Here is a 16,931-nt window from a genome sequence, read left to right on the forward strand (position 1 = left end):
ATATATAATTAGCATGCCTAAAATATGTTAAATGCTCATATAAACGTAAAGGAAGATTTTTGTTGTTGTTGCAATAAATGGTCTGGTGACTGCTGAATTAAAACTGGGCATTGCCGCAAGCTTTTTGGAACATAAAATATAAACAATGATGCGGTTTAAGCTTTAATAATTGGCAGCCATAAGGCAGATTGAAATGCATTCAATTGAATGGGAAAACGCACAGGAATGAGCAAAACGCTCGTATTGCACGTTTTCAGTCATTTCTATTGAAGTCTGTGGGGCCAAACGCTCTGTAATCAGCCAAAAAATGCTCATGTACTTTTTACAACTTTCTGCGTTTTACAGCTTGCGACAAAACTCTCGAGTGTGAACAGGGGCCACTGAAATGAATGGGATTTCTTGTGTTGAGAGCTTCATCGCGCTTAGCTTTGAGCTTCAATACCCTAGGTGTGAACAGGGACTGGTTTTAAAGGTTACTTCCAGAGTCTGCATGAAGGGCTGCACTTTGACAGCATTGATAGTCTGAGTAAGATGATGTACCAAACTTGCTCACAGTAGGCCCTAATGATGGCGTCAGCAAGTGGCAGCTGGATACCCAACTACATGTCTAGTCTACATTACACGGAATAAGTCAGAGGAGCCCCAAACCATCATCTGGATTTGTAGCCACTCCACATTTAGACAGAATGGGAAAATGAAAGAAGACCTCATGTTATAAAACTGTCCAGCAACCATGCAATACTGAAACATCAATTCTGATTGGTTAGCCTTTAACCTCTTGCCGTCCGCCCGTAGTAGAAAAACGGACGGATGGCACTGCTGCATTGGCGGGTTGCCGTCGCCAGACGGCATTTTTTTTCTGCTCGCGCGCGCCCCCCTAGCGGGCACCAAATTCTACCCCGAACTCCCCTCTTGAACATATCCAAGCTTTATTTTACCTTGTGCCTGTAGAAAAGTTTTTGCATCACCAGGCTTGTAAATTTCTTGCAGGGGCAGCTGTTGGGAAGTAAATTCCTAATGATGCGGGCACGTCCCTACAACTACATCTCCCAAGAGCCTTATCCCTGCCCGCTCTCGACATTCAAGGCAACGGCATTGTTTTGCTGGGAATTAAATGTGGAGTGAGATAGAGAGGGGGAGGCGATAGGCAGGAGTTCTGTAGTCCAGCAGGCAGGACTGACAACACTGGTTGGGATTTGAGTACAGAAGAGGCACTGCATTCTAAGTCCAAACAGGAAGTTCGGATGTCACTGAATTTCTGGCACATTGCCAGGTATTTTGTCTGCACTTGCCACGTTTTAAAGGGATAAAAATTGCAGAAATGTGCATGTAATACAGATATGAACAGAACATTTTTTTTTGCCAAGACATACACCTAAAAGGTCGACAAAAATTGAAGAATTAGATACTATTAGATACGACAGTCAAGACAAAGAATGATCTCTGGGTAATACATTACCTTCCCTCCTTTTTTATATGACACACATAGTGGCCGCACATGGTGGAAGTGCCCATGTGACTAATGAACGCAAATAATTCTGCTTACATGTTGCCATCCCTGGTTCCTCCCTCCTCATCAACATAATGAAATCTTTAAATAAAACCTTTCCGTTTTCATTACATCCCTAATTTTAGGCCCAGCGAGGTCATCTCACCGAGTCTCTGAGCTTTTCCATGCAATTACCATTACCAATGCAAGTATTAAACAGATATGTGATGTGATGATGAAAACAAGAAGCAAACACTCACGGCCATTTCCATCTTTCACACGAGGTCCAGCAGCCGGGAGGCTCTCTGACACTGACTCTGGGACAGATCGCCCCTCAGACAGATCCATAGCAGCTTCAGCATCCAAGTCATCAATGTGAGAGAAGATCCAATCAACGGCACGTTCCAGGTTGTTGCTCTGGGGAGAGGACATAATGGAGGTGAAACAGGAGGGAGGAAGGGAGGCTTGAAGGAAGAATGGGAGGAAGGGAGGCTTGAAGGAAGAATGGGAGGAAGGGAGGCTTGAAGGAAGAATGGGAGGCTTGAAGGAAGAATGGGAGGCTTGAAGGAAGAATGGAAGGAAGGGAGGCTTGAAGGAAGAATGGAAGGAAGGGAGGCTTGAAGGAAGAATGGGAGGCTTTGATGAAGGATAGGAGGAAGGCTTAAAGGAAGTATAGAGGGAAGAAGGAAAGAAAATAGGGAAAAAACATGGAAGGAAATTAAGAGGCAAGTACGGGAAGGAAGAAAGGGATAAAAGAAAGAGAAAGTCAGGAATGAAAGATGTAAAAGGGAAGGGAAATAAAACAATGGAGGGAACATGGATGAGTGCAAGCCTGGCTGTAAAGTTGTTCTGTAGTAGTGAGGGATACCATTGATGGTGACATGGAAAGTAAGTGGACAAGAAGAGAGAGAGAGAGAGAGAGAGAGAGAGAGAGAGTGTAGGTATAGAAACACCATGGAGAACTCACCGTAGATCGAAGTGCTCGCACTGCCTGGTCTTGAGAGAAGCCCATGGATATGATGGTCGCTATGTGCTCCTCTGAAGGAGGGTCTCCTCCTGCGGTGACTGCAGATGGAACGCTAACACCTGATAAAATCAGCGGCTGAGCAAAGTCTACAGGGAGATGGTGATTAAAAGCAGATTTAGAATGATTCCCAGGAAGTGAGCGAGCACCAAACGTTACCTAGCCTGTGCTTCTAGAACTGCTCTGATAGAAGTGATAGACCTCAAATCATAGAGCTCGGTTGTGATAGGAGTGACATACCCGACATTAACAAACACTCTGCTGTGATATGACTGCTAAAGCTGACCCCTCAGAGCTCTGCTGTGATAGGAGTGATACACCTGATATCTTAAAACTCTGAGAGAGCAATCATACACCGGATATCTCTGAGGTCTACTATGATAGTAGTGATACACAGGACATATGCCAGCTTTGCTGTGATGGGAGTTATACACCTGACAACTCAGAGCTCTGCGGTCATAGGAGAGAGAGAGACCTCTCACAGCAGAGCGGCACACCTGACATCTACAAAGCTCTGCTGTACTATTACCGATAGCCCTGACATCACAGAGATCTTCCGTGATGGGAGTGATCCCCCTGACATATCAGAGCAATGGTGTGATGGGAGTGATCCCCCTGACATCTCAGAGCAATGGTGTGATGGGAATGATCCCCCTGACATCTCAGAGCAATGGTGTGATGGGAATGATCCCCCTGACATCTCAGAGCAATGGTGTGATGGGAATGATCCCCCTGGCATCTCAGAGCAATGGTGTGATGGGAATGATCCACCCAACATCTCAGAGCAATGGTGTGATGGGAGTGATCCCCCTGACATATCAGAGCAATGGTGTGATCGGAGTGATCCCCCTGACATATCAGAGCAATGATGTGATGGGAGTGATCCCCCTGACATATCAGAGCAATGGTGTGATGGGAGTGACCCCCCCTGACATCTCAGAGCAATGGTGTGATGGGAGTGACCCCCCCTGACATCTCAGAGCAATGGTGTGATGGGAGTGATCCACCCGACATCTCAGAGCAATGGTGTGATGGGAGTGATCCACCCGACATCTCAGAGCAATGGTGTGATAGGCATAACACACCTGACATATGAGCACAAACATCTCAGAGCAATGGTGTGATGGGAGTGATCCCCCTGACATATCAGAGCAATGGTGTGATCGGAGTGATCCCCCTGACATATCAGAGCAATGGTGTGATGGGAGTGATCCCCCTGACATATCAGAGCAATGGTGTGATGGGAGTGACCCCCCCTGACATCTCAGAGCAATGGTGTGATGGGAGTGATCCACCCGACATCTCAGAGCAATGGTGTGATGGGAGTGATCCACCCGACATCTCAGAGCAATGGTGTGATAGGCATAACACACCTGACATATGAGCACTCTGCTCTGACTTCATTTATGTGCTGTAAGAGTTCTATAAGTTACGTTTTGCTTTCCCTGGATTGTTTGTTACCTGGGTCATCCATATGTGACATCACCCACGTCATGGCCGCTTCTGCTCCACTGTTGCCCGTGTAATATACAGCTTTGCGACATGCTTCAGCCGGGAATCCCATTTCTATCAGCTGTGTGACCACAGACTCGTCCAACATTGGAGCTGTGATGAAAAAGGACAGTTTGGGAGTGACCAAGCGTAAAGGAATCATTAGAAAGGAAAACCCAGCATTCAGGAAGAGATGATCAGGCAGATCAGATTAAAAGATTCCAGGAGAAAAGGAGCAGAGAGCCCACAGGCAGACCACCTCCCCCTATACACATGCATACAGGGATCATGTAGAGAATAACACCCTCACAAAGAATAATACATGCTTACTAAAACAGACGCTGCACATACTCTTTCTCATGATTCCTCATTTAATGGGATGAGATGGCAACCTTAGCTGTCATAAACATTGCAGAGTGAGCTGTGAGTGCTGGATAGCAGATCACACTGGTGACATATATATATATATATATATATATGTATACTGGGAAGTGAGCTGAGTATGCTCTAGTGCAGTTCACACTAATGACATAGTTCCTGGGGTGCGAGCGGTGTGTCCTGGAGTGCAGATCACACTGGTGGCATAGATCCCAGGGTGCAAGCTGTGTTTGTTGGAGTGCAGATCACACTGGTGAAATGGTTGCTGGGAAGTTAGCCGTGTGTGCTGGAGTGCAGATAACACTGGTGACATAGATCCTGGGGTGCGAGCTGTGTGCGCTGGAGTGCAGATCACACTGGTGACATGGACATGAGAATGAGTTGTATGTGCTGGAGTGCAGATCACACTGGTGACATGGACATGAGAATGAGTTGTATGTGCTGGAGTGCAGATCACACTGGTGACATGGACATGAGAATGAGTTGTATGTGCTGGAGTGCAGATCACACTGGTGACAGATCCTGGGGTGTGAGTTGTGTGTGCTGAAGTGTAGATCACTGCTGACATGGTTACTGGGAAGTGAGCTTGTGTGCAGATCACACTGGTGACATAGATCCTGGGGTGCAGATCACACTGGTGACATAGATCCTGGGGTGCGAGCTGTGTGTGCAGATAACACTGGTGACATAGATCCTGGGGTGCGGAGCTGTGTAATCTGGAGTGCAGATCACACTGGTGACATAGATCCTGGTGGGCGAGCTGTGTGTGCAGATAACACTGGTGACATAGATGCTGGGGTGCGAGCTGTGTAATCTGGAGTGCAGATAACACTGGTGACATAGATCCAGGGGTGCGGAGCTGTGTAATCTGGAGTGCTGATAACACTGGTGACATAGATCCTGGTGGGCGAGCTGTGTGTGCAGATAACACTGGTGACATAGATGCTGGGGTGCGAGCTGTGTAATCTGGAGTGCAGATAACACTGGTGACATAGATCCAGGGGTGCGGAGCTGTGTAATCTGGAGTGCAGATAACACTGGTGACATAGATCCTGGGGTGCGAGCTGTGTGTGCAGATAACACTGGTGACATAGATCCTGGGGTGCGGAGCTGTGTAATCTGGAGTGCAGATAACACTGGTGACATAGATCCAGGGGTGCGGAGCTGTGTAATCTGGAGTGCAGATCACACTGGTGACATGGTTACTGGGCAGTGAGCTGTGTGCACTGGAGTGCAGATCTCACTGGTGACAAGGATACTGGAGATTGTGCTCTGTGGACTGGAGTGCAGACTACACTGGTGACATGGTCAATGAGGAGTGTGTTGTGTGTGCAGATCACACTGATACTCGGGAGTGAGCTAGAGTGCAGAGGATACTGGTGACATGTATACTATGGAATGCGCTGTGTGTGCTGGAGTGACGATTCCACAGGGGATTGAACATTATATGTGTTAGGGGCCAGATAGCCAGATACTGGGGATAGAGTAAGATCCTGCTAGCATCTTTTACCAATAACGGCTCTCCCAAATATCAGCTGCACAGCAGGGCAATGTCTGTTGGCGAGTGCATGTAAAGTGATGAGATGTTTGTAATATGTAGTCTAGTCCTTTGCAGTGTCTAGTAATGTTTCTGTTCTCAATTTTTCGAGCAGCACGTCTGAGCTGCAAAGTTCCCCTTCCCTGAAATATCCAACACCATCTATCAGTAGTTCTTTTGAGTCTGAAATACATTGTCTAAGCATTGTTGCCCTGATTGCTAAAGGTTACTCGGCTCGAAAAGACAACGTCCTTAAACAATTTTGGGAAGGGGGCTGATTGAAAGCCACATGCACAAAGCTGCCTCTGTCACTCCATCAGCACGTAGTCACCCGCCCGCTCAGACAGCAGTCACATGATCCACAAGAGGCAGAAACACTAACATGTCGGAGAGGAGAAGTGAGGGGAGCAGTACGAGTCGTCATCATCGTTGCCATAGAAACCAAGGCTACCTTTGGGCTCGTCTGGGGTCACCAATGGGGGAGCAACGTCTGGAAGTTCCGCCTCACCCTCTTGCAAACCCCCACCGCGAAACTGGGACAGGTCCAGCTCCTCCGGGACATCAATGGAAACATCTGAGGAATGAGAAGAGAAGAAAATGAAGGACAGATTGCATTACACACATCTGACACAACAACTCAGTGACTGTCACTATTGGTCTTCAGCTCTATGGTCCCAAGGTACAATTTGGCACAAATCTCCAAGTACACAGGGATGACCTCATCAATGTGCTTACTTCTCCTTCACTGTCCAATCATCAGGATAGGAGAGGGGAGTTAAACAAATAAGCAACAGCAGCTCTGCAGGCGAGTGAATGTCACTGAAATGATTTAGGGGAGAAGGATTTCCAGCTGTACAAATGGAGAATGCTTGCCTATAGAGTAAGGCGTGTGTGGGGAGAGAGAGAGGGGGGAGAGAGAAAGAAGGCGAGATTAAAGGAAATCTGTCATGAGTAAGACGAGCAGGCTGCCATTGCTGACCTTAGTTTCTTGGCTGTCACTCAGCTACAACATCAAGGTGCATTTAAATAGAATCTACCTTGAAAAAAAAACTTAGAAGGCCCAATAATGTGACTGACATTCACCGCACCATCACCATTCACCATCCTTACCCAACTTTTTGGGTACCCAGTCCAGACCGAATGTGAATTTCTTTATCTGAATAACAAGGTAATCGGGAAATGAGGCAAATCGTGACGTCCTATAAGAAGAAATACAAAATTAAATACAATTACTAAAAAAAAACGGACAAACTTATCTTCAAAAACATACAGAACTTTTTTTTGCATCTTCATACTTAAGTGCTGTGGATTTGGCCTGCAGGGCGGCGCTCCAAAACTCATCCAACTGTTCCGGGGCTGCAAAAGCCTCAAGGCAGGAAGTGAAGGGGATCCGAGCTCGGACAAGCTCTGGAGGGGGACGGTGATCCTGCTCTGCCTGCAGCCTGCCCTGCTCGTAGGCTGATAGTTCCTCTGTGTAACAAAAATAGAGGAAAATACAATAAGACCTTCTAAGCCACCTTTATAAATATAACTGCAAAGAAACAAATTCTGTACAAGTACAGTATACCTGAAGTAACTTTGTTTCAGTTTTGGATACAGAAAAGAATGATTAAACCAGAATTATTTTCTGTCGGGGTATAACTTGGGACATTTTTCTTCACTTCCTGTTTTAAGACAACAGGAAGTGACAGAAGATTCTCTTTAAAGTAAGGGAAATCATCTCTGAGAGTTGTCACTGGAACAGGTGTCACTGGAAGAGTTCCCTTCTATTCCTGCTCTGGTGACGGCTCAAAGTTTCAGATTTTCCTTCACTTTCTTTGCAGATCTGATTTCATGTTCTGGGCTGACAACACACAGCATATTGTGGACTGAGTGGTGTCATCTCTGCTCACTGTCTTTTGCTATACTACACAACCACTCCCACTGTCGTCTTATCCATAGCACAGAGACCAATTGGCTTCTTGTACTCAAATAAGAACAGGGAGGTCTTAATAGTTTGAGATAAAACAGGCAGAGAGCAATGGACACAGGACAGCTCTGAATATCTGACATGACTGACCGGTATTTTGTGCATCAATAAAACAAAACACTTTCAATAGTATGTTTACCCGCCCAGGAGGGCGCACACTGTTCATTGCTAGGTCTTACATGCACTTTAAATAAACTTAAAAAAATACAAACTAACATTAAAGTGACACTACACTATTCTAGTTTCCATTTACTATTCCTTTCAAACCACAGAAATGTCCTGCACACCTTTATTCAATGCGGCCTCCATGGGTACCGGAAGCTGCAGGATATATTCCACCCTCTGCGTGTATTTGACCTTTTGAGATTGCAAGCACTTAATCTTTTCCTCCACCAGAAAACGGAATACTTCATTGGGATTGGTTGAGCTGCGGCAATTTCTCTGCAGGAATAAAAGTAAAACGTTTTGACCTCACCAATCAGAGAAAACAGTGGTGGGGGGGGGGGACTAAAAAACAATATATAATATGTGTGGGTGCACTTTGTAAGAAAGTATATTACTGACGTGGAAGAATCACAGCAAAAATGTCAAAAGTGTGTCAGTCATTTACGAACAGAAACCAAAAACAAGCTCAGTCATGAAGGGGTTAAGGCTGGGTTCACACCTAGGCATATTGAAAATGCGCGGTTCGCGTCGCGCATTTTGACAGCGATTCAAGGTTATAAATGCGCGCGACAACTGCGCCTTTCCGTGGGCTACTTGGCTGTATCCCAAAGGAAACGCGAAACCAAAACGCCCCAAAGAAGTACATGTACTTCTTTGGGCGTAGGCCGTTTTGTATTGCGTTCGGACGGGCGGAAATACGGCAAGGTGTGAACCAGACCCATTGAATACAATGGGATTTAGATGTTTGAGGATTTAGATGTTTGAGCGTTTTGTAGAGCGTTCGTCGAGTGTTGAACACTCAACCAGGGTTTTGTGGAATCCTAGGGTTCCTCCAGAGGTTGATTTGGGGTTCCTTGAGCTGTGGCTCCTCTGTGTAATGCATGGGGCCAACAACGGGGCCAAATCCCATAGAGCAGTTACGTCACCCACCGACCCCGACTAGGTGTCAGAGGGGTAGCGTGTTCCCTCCCACAATCCACACATCATGCAGGGGAGCCAGAGCTTTGCGGTCACATGACCACATAAAAAAACAAGGGGGAAAAAAAAAAAAAAGAGTTTAAACTGCGACTTATGCTAAAATGTAAAACAAAATGTATGCAGGACAATGGGAAGCAGTGGGGAGACAGTATTTAAAAAGTGGGGTGTTGTATAGTATAACGACATCATGGCTTACCTCCACCATGTTGATGAAGTGCAGGAAGAATTCTTGGGCATCCTGCTGACGATTGGTTGAAAATTCGGGGTGCCCCTTGCCGATAAGCGACTTGAACATCCGCGGTGCAATTCCATCTTGTATGCCCTGCAGAAAAACACAGTGGTGTAGACGGTGCAGAAATAGACAGACTAGGATATAAATACACCACAGGCAGACCAGGCCACACATACCAGGCAATTGAGGTACAGAGAGAAGCAGGGATTAGGGACCATAGGCAGACCAGGGCACACACACAAGAGAATGAAGCTAAAGCTACCACGAATAGAGATACAAAGAGAGGGAAAGTAAGGCACCAAAGGAAGACCAGGGCACACATACTGGGATGGAAGGTAGAGAGAGAGGCACAGGTCAAGAGACCATAGGAAGACCAGGGCACACATACCGGGGTGGAAGGTAGAGAGAGAGAGGCACAGGTCAGAGACCATAGGAAGACCAGGGCACACATACCAGGGTGGAAGGTAGAGAGAGAGAGGCACAGGTCAGAGACCATAGGAAGACCAGGGCACACATACTAGGGTGGAAGGTAGAGAGAGAGAGGCACAGGTCAGAGACCATAGGAAGACCAGGACACACATACCAGGGTGGAAGGTAGAGAGAGAGAGAGAGGCACAGGTCAGAGACCATAGGAAGACCAGGGCACACATACCGGGGTGGAAGGTAGAGAGAGAGAGAGAGAGGCACAGGTCAGAGACCATAGGAAGACCAGGGCACACATACCGGGGTGGAAGGTAGAGAGAGAGAGAGGCACAGGTCAGAGACCATAGGAAGACCAGGGCACACAACCCGGGGTGGAAGGTAGAGAGAGAGAGAGGCACAGGTCAGAGACCATAGGAAGACCAGGGCACACATACCGGGGGGGGGGGTAGAGAGAGAGAGAGGCACAGGTCAGAGACCATAGGAAGACCAGGGCACACATACCGGGGTGGAAGGTAGAGAGAGAGAGGCACAGGTCAGAGACCATAGAAGACCAGGGCACACAACCCGGGGTGGAAGGTACAGAGAGAGGCAAAGGTAACAGACCATAAATAGACCATGGCACACATACCGTGCATAGAGATACAAAGAAAGGGAGAGGTCAGGGACCACAGGCAGACCCGAGCACACATACCGGGAATGAAGGTACAGAGAGAGTCAGGGTCCGGGGACCGAAGACACTTGCTTACTTATACATTCCCACAGACTTCATCTTATACACATGTGGATACAACATTCACAAGTCTTGATGGAAATGTGACATAACAGAGAGAAGGGGCCACCTGAGAGAAGCTAAGGCATGGTGCCATGTGGGAGAGGCAAAGGCACAATGCCATGCAAGAAAGGCTACGGCACAAGTCTTTGCAAAATGGCAGACAGCATGGGCCCATGAGACAACAGGAAAACAATTATCACAATAGAAAAAATGGGAAGCCGCAGCTCTGTGGGAAATGGGGATCTACTATTACAAACATTTAGTGTATTTCTCATGATCCTGCAGTACACATGCCCCAAACCTACATAAGGGTTACAGCCAGGGAACTATCATGTAAACTATGATGGTTGTGATAGTTTGGTTTGCTTTGTTTCATCACTCTGAATGCGATTCCAGGTATGTAGTCTCAGTCCTGCTGTAGCTATGCATGCTTAGGAAAACACATCACCATAGCACCACCAGTGGAAAGAAGTAATACAAAGCTCGCAGTGCCAGGCTGCTGTAAACAAAGCAAGCAGAGTCCTGTCTTGCATTAAGAAGGGGATGTATTGCAGGGACAAGTCTACAATTTTGCCACTTTACAGATCACTGGTTCGGCCACATCTTGAGTATGCGGTCCAGTTTCGGTCACCGATACTCAGGAAGGATGTCCTTGAGCTGGAAAAAGTCCAGAGGAGGGCAACCAAACTTATTAAGGGGTTCGAGGACCTGAACTATGAAACAAGGTTGTTAAAAATTAAATATGTTCTCTTTGGAGGTTAGGAGATTAAGGGGGGACATGATTTTCTTGTATAAAATGTGCAATGGTAAAGGCAACATTATTAGCAAACTCTTTACGATTAATCCCATAACAAAGACTAGAGGCCACCACCTCAAATTGGAAACAAAGACCAGAGGGCACAACTAAAAATTGGTGGAAAAAAAATGTCAACACACAGGGCGCAAGGGGTTCTTGACAGTTAGAGCGGTTAGGGTGTGGAACTCGCTGCCGCAGGAAGTGATTTCAGCTAAGAGTGTGGAATCATTCAAGAAACTCCTGGACGAGTTCCTCGGAGACCGTAACAAACAGGGGTACACACGCACACACCTGCTCAAACATAAATGCATACACGCAATAGGTTGGACTTATGTCTTTATTCAACCTCAAATACTATGTAAAGTGGGTGGCCAGTTCCCGAGATGTTTCATATCACTCAGGATGTGTGTCTGCTGTGTAAATTTACCTTCTGATCCAGTCCAATGTCGCCTTCCCGCTCAGGTGCTGGCTTTGAATACACTCCAGACTGCAAACTGTGACCAAGTTTAGCTCTGTTGGAAACAATAAATGGTGAATCTCTTTCTTACTAGTTACACGTGAGAAATGGATTATCTTAACGTCAAGAAACGTTCACTAAAAGACATATCATATGTGGACACCTAACCATCACACCGTTATGTGCTCCTTGGACATCCCCATTCCAAAACTATGGACATTAGTATGGAGTTGTCCGCCCTTTATTTACTATGACATCCTCCACTCTTCTGGGAAGGCTTTTCACATGATGTTGGAGTGTGTCTGTGGGAATGTGTGCCCAGAAAGATAAAAGAGCCTTTGTGAGGTCAGGTACTGATGTTGAATGAGAAGACCAGGCTTGCATTTGGCTTTCCAAGCCATCCCAAATCTTTTTAATAGGTTTGCGGTCAGGGCTCGGTGGAGGCCACTCAAGTTCCTCCAAATCAAACTGGTCAAGCCTTGTCTTTATGGAACAGGGGCAGAGTCATTCTAAAGCAGTAAAGGGTCTTCACCAAACTGTTCCCACAAGGTTGGAAGTGCGCCATTGTCTAAAATGTCTTTGTATGCAATAGCAATACCAGTGTCATTCACTGGAAACGCCTGAATGCAATCATTTGGAGGGATGTCCATATACTATTGGCCATATAGAAGGTGGAACTCAGGCTGATCAAATCTAAGAACTCATCTAAAGGCCCAAGCCCAAGCCAAAGCATTTTTTTTGGATAGAGTATGGAATCGCTAACTCCGCCATCAGGTTTTTTTTTTTTTTTACTGCTAGATGTGTCACCATTGAAAAAACTTTCTCTTACTTCCTGTTTTGTTGTCAAGGTGTTATAAGGACAGGAAATCTCTATAATGAGGACTGTTGTCAGGTTTTTATTTCTATCCTGATTACACCGGTTCTCTTGGTTTTGCTCTTCTACTAGGTTTCCATTTGTACTTACACTTGGGCACTGAAATCCTGTGTTGGATCAGCTGGGGCCTTCTGAAATATATGTTCCATGCATTCCACATATCTATAGGAACAAAAAATAAATAAATCAGGCATTACACACAATGAAATTCTAAAAGGCAGTGCATTTGGAAAACCTGAAGAAATACCAGCCACTACCTGAGAAGTTGATGAGCAATCATCTCCATAAAGGGTCAGTCTACCAAAATGTGCTATATTAGTTCTAAGTTAAAGCAGAGCTCCAGGCAAAAGTGTTCTTAACCTTGCAGTGGGGCTAGCCCCGCACTGCAAGGGTTAAAAAGAGAACTATGAGGTAACCTTTTTTCCCCATAGTTCTCTTAAGGGTCACAGGGGGACATTTACCAACCTCCTCTCGTGACCCAAAACTCAGTATATAGCGAGCTATTGCCTGCTATATACTGAGATCGCCGCAGCCGGGACAGATCCCAATACTGTCGAGATCCACCCCAGCTGGCTGATTGACAGCAGGCTCTGCCTATCTAGAGGCAGAGCCAGCTGTGCCTGCCCCTTCCCCTGTCCGTTCCTCCAATCAGCGCTGGAGGATCGGAGAGGGAGGGAATCCCTGTGGGGAGCAGTGACTGACAGTCACCTCTCTCTGCAGGGAGATGATCGGGAAGTGAGCGAGCGACAGTATGCGTTCCCTCACTTCCCGATCAATAGAGCAGACAGCTTCATTGTCACATGTCGCCTTGAATTATGGGGATGAGTGTTTTTCACTCACCCCTTAATTCTCCTTTAAGTGCTCGTTTTTGTCTAGGTGCTAAAATAAAAAAGCTATACTCCCCTGATCCTCAGAGACGGCTTGCTCTTAGAGCCTCTCTCCCCCTTCGCTCCAGAAGTCTAAGGTCCCGTGAGTCATTACGCCCTATACACAGTGTATAGGACGTGAGGACACCGAGGGACATAACTTAGCTGAAGCGGAGGAGATAGGTGTCAGGGATCGCTCTAAGAGCCAGTTGGCTCTGAGGATCGGGCGAGCATAACTTTTTTTATTTTAGCACCTAAACAAAAAATGTGCACTTAACCCTTGCAGTGTGGAGCTGGCCCCACTGCAAGGGTTAGGAACAGTTTTGCCCGGAGTTCTGCATTAAGTTGAGGGGGGGTTACTGAGCTATGCGTTGATTAGGCTGGAGGGCTTTTTGGTTCCTATACACAAAAACTTGAAATGTTAGTTTTCACCACAACCGGGCAATTCTCTCAATAGCGACACTTCTTCTGGTAAGAACCTCCAAAAATGAGATTCCCCCTCCAGGGCCTGATTTACTCTCCCTGCCGCCCCAAGGCCAGGTTCCACAGTACGCTCCATTCATCAATGGAGAATGGCAACCAGGGGGCAGGGCTAGTTTACATTTTTTTTTTACTGTTTATTTTTTTTTTAACTTTCTTATTTAAATTATTTCTTCTTATTTTTTTAATTTTTATTTATCTTATTTACTTTTTTATAATTTTAAATCAATTACATTTTTTCTCCCACCTAACTTTATTGCTATCACACAAGAGAAAACAATCCCCTGTGTGATAGCAATTGGAGGTGACAGGTTCTCTTTATTGACCCTGTCACCTCCAATACAGGAGTTCTAGCACAGCACTGTGCTGGAACTCCTGTGACAGGTGAAAGGAAGAGCACAGCACAGCACTCCCCTCTCACTGTGTACACGGAGCGGCAGGGTTACTTTTAACCCCGCCACTCTGTTTACTGCAGTGAGGAGAGACTCGGTGCAGGATTACGGAACCAGAGGAGAGAGGTAAGTGCAGGGGGGAGGCTGCAGACTTTTAACATGTGATTTCGGCGACATCGCCGAGATCACATGTAAACGAACAATCGGCTTCCCTCACTCTACATTTAGTCCTGCTTGTGCAAAGTAGGACTGAATGTAGAGAGGGCAACTTACCGCCCGACGCCCGGGACTTCCCCACAAGGACACCGCTGCCGCACCGAGGCCGGGCCTCGGTTGCCTTGTAGGAAATCCCGGCCTGTCCCCCTCACTTCAGGGGATTTCCTCCCACTTCCTGTTGCGTCTTGGGGACAGGAAGTGAGGATAAACCTCCTCAGTGGGGACACGAGAAAATTCAAATTCTACAGAGAATTTTGGATGAAACCTAACACTGGGAAGTAAAGTATTCAGATCCTGATTTAGTTCTGGTGCTCTCAGATCTATTTCTTTGTTTCTTCCAGCCCAAAGCCCTTTCATTATTCTGTGCCAGCATCTGCAAAGGAGATGCCTCTTTGGTATTTCGCTTCCGAGCGTTGCATACTCACTTGTGCTGGAAGGCAGGTATACTGAATATAACCTGCATAGTTGAGTTGAGATAACAGCTGTTCCCTAAATTGCGGATGCCGGTGTATCCTGGTCCATACAGAGGCTGTAGCTGGCCCCCCGATTCCTGGATCACCTCCCACTCCCCGATTCTCTGGTTCATGTCGATTTCCAGCTCAGTCATTGTCTTGTCCGTCTAAGAATAGAAAGAACTATTATGTATTAAGTTGCGGGCGGCTCGGTCAGATCAACAATACACCGGCACACGCACGCTCACCCACCTTCTGCATCTTCATCATGTCAATACCAAAGTGAGACAAGTGTTCAGCCAGGTTGGGGTCGAGAACCATGTCATCTTCATCATAAGAGTAGACGTCTGATGGGATGGAGTCCAGAGAAGAAGGAACAAAGTTCAGAAAAAGTAAGTTACACCAAAAGTAGCTCTAAACATGGCACATTGGGTCGCCACATAACTGTGTAGTAATCGCACTCTGGTCAGTCAGATAGAGTGCGCCTCATTTCCTGGCTGGATGATGTCTAGAATCATCTAGAACAGGGGTCAGCAACCTTGAACACTCAAAAGAACCATTTGGACCCGTTTCCCACACAAAAGTAAACACCGGGAGCCACAAAACCCTTTTGACATCTAAAATGACGATAACACGGCATATATCGTTTTTTACCTTTATGCTCTGTATAGCATGTATATAGCTATATGTGGGCTTAGTAACGCACCGGACTCTGGGCTTAGTAACGCACCGGACTCTGGGCTTATCTGAGACCCCGCAGAGCCCACCTGATATTGACCCTGCACAGCCCATCTGAGACTCTCTATGGTGGGCTCTGCAGGGCCTCAGGTGGGCTGGTCACCCGGGGGGTCCCTTTCCCTGTACCTCCTCCCAACTCCTCTTACCAGCTGCTGCTGGGGTCTGGCCTCCTCCACCCCCTCCCCTGCCACCTCTGGTACAGCTGATACTCATGTAAGAGGCCCCCCAGGCTGCCCAGACTCCTCACATGGGTACCGGGCGTACCCCCCCTGATGGCGGTGTTCTATCAAAGTTTGTGACTACGTTACAATGTGTGACCGGTGACATGGTCACACATTTCAATGTAATCACGCCCAGTTTTTTGGCCGTGGAATGTGTGACCACCAATAGGTCAAGCATTCCAACGCTTTGTCAGCTGTTCCAGGGGAGATCGGCATCGCAAATGGTATGTGCAGGAGAACTGATCTGCCCTGGAACAGCTGTTCGGTCCTGACATGTCACTTCTATCAGACTTTGTGGAGTCCAATATCACATTCCACCCCACTCACAGAGTCGGATAGAAGTGACATTTCAGGACCCATCAGCTATTCCAGGGCAGATCAGTTCTGCAAATACCATCTGCGATGCCGATCTCCCCTGGACAGGGAGCCGCAGAAGGGGGATGAAAGATCAGGGGTCAGGCTGCTGACCCCTGATCTAGACCTTTCCCCCGCAGGCGGACTATCCCTGGCCCATCCTTTTGTTCATTGGATTTCTGTCCTTTTAATCATGGAGGCTCAGAATCACATGTTACTTAGGAAGGTCTGCATGCAAATACAGCCAGCCCAGAACACACACTCCTCCGGACTGACATCCAATCAAGGCGTTTTCATATTTTCTTAGCTCCTCCCCTGATCCAGCCCACTGCCCGTATAACCCACACACTGTTTTCAGGAAGCTACGTGCTCTCGGCTCGAGTATCATGCAGAAACTACAAGACCAACCTCCTCCATCGGGCGTGATAGTGCCAAGCTTGACAGCAAGTGGGTATCCTGTCTCTTTGTAATGCTGAACGGCATGATTGTTCCCTCCGCTGCCGTCAAAGTATCGTCTGCCGCAGAAAATGGCACCGTCTGTCATATTGAGCCACAGGTTCTCTCGGAGGTCACACACGCTGCACCTCCAGCCACTAAGACAGTAGGGGGGAGCAGAAGAAAAAAAAA

The 16,931-nt window shown here is 47.0% G+C and overlaps 1 protein-coding gene across 1 annotated transcript in view; it reads right to left on the reverse strand.

Annotated features, from left to right (window-relative positions):
- The window catches only part of USP5 (ubiquitin specific peptidase 5), a 27,215-nt gene that overhangs the window by 865 nt on the left and 9,419 nt on the right, over positions 1-16,931 (reverse strand). Inside the window, exons 6-19 of the mRNA XM_018567370.1 lie at positions 16,713-16,897; positions 15,244-15,338; positions 14,965-15,158; positions 12,676-12,747; positions 11,682-11,766; positions 9,228-9,353; positions 8,176-8,329; positions 7,215-7,389; positions 7,030-7,118; positions 6,302-6,493; positions 3,975-4,118; positions 2,457-2,602; positions 1,744-1,906; positions 1,460-1,538 (exon numbers count right to left, since the gene is read on the reverse strand). Coding sequence (XP_018422872.1) covers positions 1,537-1,538; positions 1,744-1,906; positions 2,457-2,602; positions 3,975-4,118; positions 6,302-6,493; positions 7,030-7,118; positions 7,215-7,389; positions 8,176-8,329; positions 9,228-9,353; positions 11,682-11,766; positions 12,676-12,747; positions 14,965-15,158; positions 15,244-15,338; positions 16,713-16,897 — 1,822 coding nt within the window. The 3' untranslated portion in view covers positions 1,460-1,536. The remainder of the gene's footprint in view (positions 1-1,459; positions 1,539-1,743; positions 1,907-2,456; positions 2,603-3,974; positions 4,119-6,301; positions 6,494-7,029; positions 7,119-7,214; positions 7,390-8,175; positions 8,330-9,227; positions 9,354-11,681; positions 11,767-12,675; positions 12,748-14,964; positions 15,159-15,243; positions 15,339-16,712; positions 16,898-16,931) is intronic.

This window comes from Nanorana parkeri, unplaced genomic scaffold, assembly GCF_000935625.1.
Source record: "Nanorana parkeri isolate BGI_ZX_2015 unplaced genomic scaffold, ASM93562v1 scaffold1037, whole genome shotgun sequence".
In the NCBI taxonomy this organism is placed as follows: Eukaryota; Metazoa; Chordata; class Amphibia; order Anura; family Dicroglossidae; genus Nanorana; species Nanorana parkeri.